Below are 6,000 nucleotides of genomic sequence, written 5' to 3' on the forward strand. Positions count from 1 at the left end.
AATGAACAAATCTATTTATTTTTCAAAAAAACATTGACATTAGCAAAAATACATTTTTGGTGGGCCAAATTGGATTTCCGCAGATTTAATCACTAGTAACTCCAACTTTGGTATGAACTTACCACAAGGAATCTGCGATGGTCACCAAAGTTGACTTGCTTTTTCTCAACAAGAACAGAATTCGGCAGACTTTTTGGTGGGGGGCAGGTGGATCAGGCGACTTCCCACGCAAACAAACAAACAAAAATCAAGGCCCGTTGATGGCCCTGCTTTCGGTTTCGAGGGTCAAACATGGGAGAAACGGTCTTAAAAGGCTCGACGAGGACGGGAGTTGGGTTGGATGCTCGATCGTACCACTAGCAGTACAGTTCCACCAAAGGTGTTCAACACGGCTTGGCTTGGCGCAGGTGTGAATGAAACGAAGGTGGTGCGTGACTGCTACGGGCTAGTGCTCTATCCCTTTTCTTTTTCCCGTTCCAATCGGCCGCCGTTCGCGTGTGGTTGCCGTTAGGCGTCCCGCACTGACCGACGGATAATCTCGAGGCAGATATTATTGTCTTCTGAGTAGGTGTCAGTCGTTCGTCGCTGAAGCTTTCTTCGCTGTTTTATGGGAGAAAGGAGGCGATGAGCTGTGGATATACCAGCAGTGGTGAGGTGGCCGATTATTTAGGTTTTCAGTTTTTGAACCGACAGCTAGGTAGGTGACTGAAGATTTTTTTGCCTATGTTGAACGGTTCTTGGCGGCAGGAGTACGTAGAACCCCTTCAATGCACGTATGCGCTCGTCACCAGTTTTGACCAGAGCGCTCCTTGTTTCTTGGTGCAGGAACACGATGGATTTGCATGCGGTACTCCCTGTTATTATCGCAGACAAAACAGATGGAGGTCACGCAAGTGGTGATGATAATGATGGCTCAATCATTGCCGTGCAATCTAGTTAACGGGCAGCCAACCAAGGCATCATTTTAGTATCATTGCAAATTGCGATGTCTTAATCATCAAGCTGAATCCCCCCGGTGCCTTTCCTTCAGATGAATCTGCTCCCATCTTTGTGTATTCGGCTGCACTCGTCAGTGTAGGATGCGGTGCTCTAAGCCCAGCCATTTCCTGTAGGTGCGACACTGATGCTCCGGCGAGCAGCCGGCGACGCGACCATTCTGTCACTTGAGTGGTTTCCAGTCAGCAGAGCAGCAATAACAGGAACAAGCTGCATGGCAAAGAAGCTCGAAAGCACAATCTCACAGGACACAGAAACAACCAAGGTCAGCACTCCGGCATGCAGACGTGATGCACTCATGATCGTCTGAGTGGTTTTCAGACAGAAAAAAGCTTCATGGCGTCAAGCGTGCGCGCCAAACCAAGAAACTCAAAGCACAATCACCAGACACACAGGCTTTCCCGGGCACACGAACAGCCAAAATCACAACTCTACCTGATATATGACCCGTCACGTCCGGAAGCACATCAAACGTAAACGTGGCAAAATCCGACACGACCCTGCTACTAGTTCAGGGTCATGGTTGGGAGGGAAGGAACCATGAGAATGAGAAGACAAGCTAGACAAACCGTCTAGTTATGATAGGCACTCTTCAGTTGAGTCCCATGGTTCAGTCCACTATATATATATATATTGCTCCTATAGGCCAAACCGGAATGGCATAACAGGAGCATTAGCTAGGATCGTTGTTCCATAATGAATGGGCGCGCAATTTACACTTCTTATAGGCCACATAGGGCCTTCAGCCAGAGCAGAGCTTCTCGAGAGCCATGTTCTCGTCGCCGTTCACACTCAGCAGGGTGCTTCTCACCATGTCCTCGGGGAAGCCCATCTCGACCAGCTTCTGCACCTGCACCCAGCACAAACGGGATATTGCTAGGTTCATATGGATAGTCAGCTTTCCAGTTCATGATACACAGTTTGATGGTCATACCTTTTCTTCCATGCCAGTGGAGTCACTCTTTGCGAACGCCTCGGTCCAATAGCGAGCAGTACTAACAAATGTGGCCTTGTCACGCAGATACTGCAAACACAAATGAACAGAAAAATAATTAGTGGAATGCAACAGCGAGTCTGATAACCTGATATTCAAGACCACTGTCTCTAAATCCATAGGCATTTCCAGGTCTGTTGTGTTCATGAATGACAATCATAGACAAACTTCAAGCCTTACTGTGCTTGTGCCCTGTATCAGTTGAATGACAGTACCAAGCAACAGAATGGACCCACTCAGGTCTCTCACGCCAGCCATGGAGCAGCCAATTGTGGGCCTGACCAGACCAACTAACCAAGTAATATGGTCACTCCTAGACTATGAACCTGCCTAGACTGACTAACCAAGTAATTATCCAGCACAGAGAGAAGGCCAATTACAACCCTGAACTTACCACTTGGTTTAAGAATCAACCCTAAACTGCAAACACGATCGTAACACACCAGGTTCAGAAATCAACCCTGCACTCGGTTTCGACCAGATGAAGCGGTTTTGACAGCGTTGACCGGTGACTGGGCAGTGCCACGTCAGCAGGGCTACAAGTTGACACGAGTCGTTGAGTTAGGGAAAGCATCTCCCCCCCCCCCCTCCCCCTCCCTCTCTCTCACCCTCCCTCCCTGCCTCCTGTGCCCGAGCTTCTCCACCTGACCCGTCCGCCGCCGGTGAACGACGAACGGCAGCGCGACACCTCCGCCTTGCCCCGAGGCTGAACCCATCGCCATCACATCCTCTCCTGTCCACGCGCCAGACGTCGCCCCTGATGACCCCGATTCGTTCACCACCGGAGCCGAGAGACTGTTGGATCGCAGAGACGCGCTAAGCTCTTCTCCCCTGCCCCGTCCTGCTTGCATGGGCATGGCTGCGGGCGCCGGAGGCGAGCTTGGCAGTGTCGCGGCGACGCACAGCAGCATGTTGGCTTAGCATGAGCAGCGCGGCAAGGAAAGGAGCCGTAGGCATCCTTATAACTCGTCTTCCTCGGCTCCGATGAAATCACGACGGTAATCGGGGCAGTGCAGAGGAAGCGAGAACTGGTCTCCCGCATCTAGCCTGCGCCGGTGCATGCTGTTGCTACTCTCCCACAACTGGACAGCGACGAAGACTGTTGCTGCTCCCTGGCCGCCGCGCTGCGCAGCTGCGCTACTCCACCGGTGGGTGCCTCTGCTTTGCTTTGGCGCAGCACTCACGGCTGGAATTGATGGGAGGGGCGGCTGACTGGGTGCCCGTGGCATGCTTTGGGCAGTAGCAGCAACAGAGCTGCTCAGGCAGCATGATGGAGACTGCGGTGGTGACTGGATCCACGCTGGCGGCGCGCGGGGGACGATGGTAGCCACCGGATCCGTTGACAGCGGCGGCTGCTGTGGGGGAGGGCTCAGGACAGGGAAACTAGAGAGAGACGAGCCAGTTGCTGCCCTACTTGAGGTCAAAACCGCTTCAGGTGTGGTCAAAACTGAGTGCAGGGTTGATTTCTGAACCTGGTCGTTAGTTCAGGGCGTGTTTCAATTCTTAAACCGAGTGGCACATCCAGCAAACACGGTACACTAAAAAATAACGCACCCAGCTGAGTTTGTTGCTTATATGCCCAACTACTCCTAACTTTTACTCCCTCCGTTCCGAATTACTCGTCGCAGAAATGGATGTATCTAGATGTATTTTAGTTCTAGATACATCCATTTCTGCGGCGAGTAATTTGGAACGGAGGGAGTACTCGCTAAGAGTACACCATGTGGAATTCTTTTATTAGCAATGGATATCCTCCATTTCCGACCTGGTTAGGTTAGTAAACAATCTGGTAAAATATTGCACCTTACTTGAAGAGCTGATTGGAAGACATATTCTAAACTTTATGCATATTATCAATTACATGACATACACAGAGTAGAAAGCGCTGAGTGCTGAAAAGATTGCTAACTAACCAGAACTACCGTTCACTCTACCTGTCATCCAGCACCAACTATACATAGAGCATGCAGCATAGCCGGTATTAAATGCCCATAAACCTTAAAAACCAACCACAATGGTGACCATGGCTGTGTATTGATTGACATGTACGGACAACCAAAATTGCCACAGGAATAGGGGTGTTAAATGCTCAGTAGCCCAGGCAAAACATACGAAAATAACAAGAACGGGAACTGAATTTCAGGAGAAAGAAATGCCTGAGTCAATGACCCAATGGTTAAAAGATCGCCCGAGAAATAGGAAATCTCAGGGTTTTTTTTCTCTCCAATGCACAGTAGCCCCGGGCACAAGTTGTGTGTTAAAAAAAATGGAACTAAATAGTAAAGACTGAGTTCAGACCTGTTGTGCAACAACAGCATCCTGAGGATCATCAGGGGCAGGAGCAGAAAGAAGAGCTTGAAGGGATAGCAATGCCGTCTTCAAAGTAAGGGCTGGGCTCCACTGATCTTTCAGTATGTCCAAGCAAATTGCTCCATTTTGGCTGCTTATATTCGGGTGCCTTCAACATAGGTTGAGCACAAATCAGAGTTGTAGATAGAGTAACTTGTACTTGTCAGTCAGGAAGCAGCAGTTAACTCGTTGCAAATACAAGAACAATGGATAGATATCACATATGTTTGAAGATTGGATGACTCGCCCCCATTTGAAGAGTAGATTTCATCACAATACTTAAGAGCTAAGACTATGCCAACATTGAAACAGCAGATTTTCTACTTGTTGCATTGGCTTGATTAACAATGTCCTACTGGTAATGATCATATTTGGTTAAACAAAAACAAATATAAGAACTTGGAAACCATATCAAATATTTCCAATTGTTGGCTCGCAGTAATGCATTCCTACAGATAAGGAACATTCAGATCCTCCTCCACCAAGGCATACAAATGGAGGGGAATACAAACAAATCACAGGGAGAAGGATAGCTTGCGTACCATACTTTGGTGATGAACTGCATCTTAGGAGGCTCAAAGGGATAGCCACCTGCCAATCAAAGACCACAGAGTAGTCAGTTAGACAATAGTAGCATTTTCCACAGCTCCTGCTTTGGCTGCCAGTTATTACTTATCAGTGATGTACAGCTCTGTAACAAGCAACAAAGTCCAGTTTTTTATGAGAAAATGGACACAGATGATTCTTTTTGGTCCAACAGCATAGTGTTCGGCTAGCAATCCGTGCCCTACGATCCGGGATGCGTACAAGCTGCTGCACAACGCCACAATCTCTTCACATTACAAAAACGCAACCTGAATCGCATGTACACATCTGCAGAATTCCAACCTGAAGATGCAAATCTGTCGGCGCAAACAATCCGGAATAGCTACCGCGGTCACGGACGCCTGCCCAAACAGATCCTAATCTGGAAGATCGGTCGAGGGAGGGCGCGCACAAAACCCTAGCCCGATCCGCACGAATCGCGCGGCGCAGCATCCCAATCTAGCAGAATCCCGGACCAAAATCGCGGGCCGGAGGCGGAATCTCCCACGCGTGCGCAGAGATGAGAGGGGGAGATGGTGAGACCTGGTAGGCGGATGTCGATGCGGAAGGTGCCGCCCTCGTAGGGGCTGTCGCGGGGCCCGGCGATGGTGCCGGTGAGGTGGGTGATGCTGGAGCCCCCGTCGTGGAGCGCGATGGAGACGCCGGAGATGTCCGAGTCCCGGTTGCACTCCGTCAGCTCCTTCTGCACGCGCGACACGTCCACCATCTTCTCCGACGAGCCCCCTCCCTCCCCTCTCGCTCGCTGTCCCTGGAGGCGGCCGGTGGGGGCGCGGTGGCGGTGGGAATAGGTGGGATGCGAGACGAGAAGGGGGGAGAAGCTGCGGAGCTGTATGTAGTGCTGCCTTTAAAAAAAAAGAGATAATTACGCTGATTAACTAACCACCCGATAATCATTATCATCTGCTAATTAATCCGTCTGACTGGATCGTCTAAAAAAAATATCCGTCTGACTGGATTGGCTTTGGCTTTGTGTCTTCCTTTCTTTCCTCCTGACATTGAGGCCTCGGTTGCCACGCCAACATTCTCATTGCCTTCAACCGAAACTGAATTAGTTC

At 49.9% G+C, this 6,000-nt stretch overlaps 1 protein-coding gene across 1 annotated transcript; it reads right to left on the bottom strand.

Annotated features, from left to right (window-relative positions):
• Positions 1-1,416: 1,416 nt before the first annotated feature.
• Positions 1,417-5,775, bottom strand: LOC109769979 (ubiquitin-conjugating enzyme E2 27). The gene is made up of 5 exons (XM_020328687.4): positions 5,468-5,775; positions 4,882-4,930; positions 4,289-4,448; positions 1,931-2,020; positions 1,417-1,846 (listed from the first exon to the last, which is right to left on the bottom strand). Exons 1-5 carry the CDS (start codon positions 5,649-5,651, stop codon positions 1,739-1,741), a joined length of 591 nt encoding a protein of 196 aa, XP_020184276.1. The 5' UTR covers positions 5,652-5,775; the 3' UTR covers positions 1,417-1,738.
• Positions 5,776-6,000: the final 225 nt, after the last annotated feature.

The sequence above is a fragment of the Aegilops tauschii genome, chromosome 3 (genome assembly GCF_002575655.3).
Source record: "Aegilops tauschii subsp. strangulata cultivar AL8/78 chromosome 3, Aet v6.0, whole genome shotgun sequence".
Taxonomy (NCBI): Eukaryota; Viridiplantae; Streptophyta; class Magnoliopsida; order Poales; family Poaceae; genus Aegilops; species Aegilops tauschii.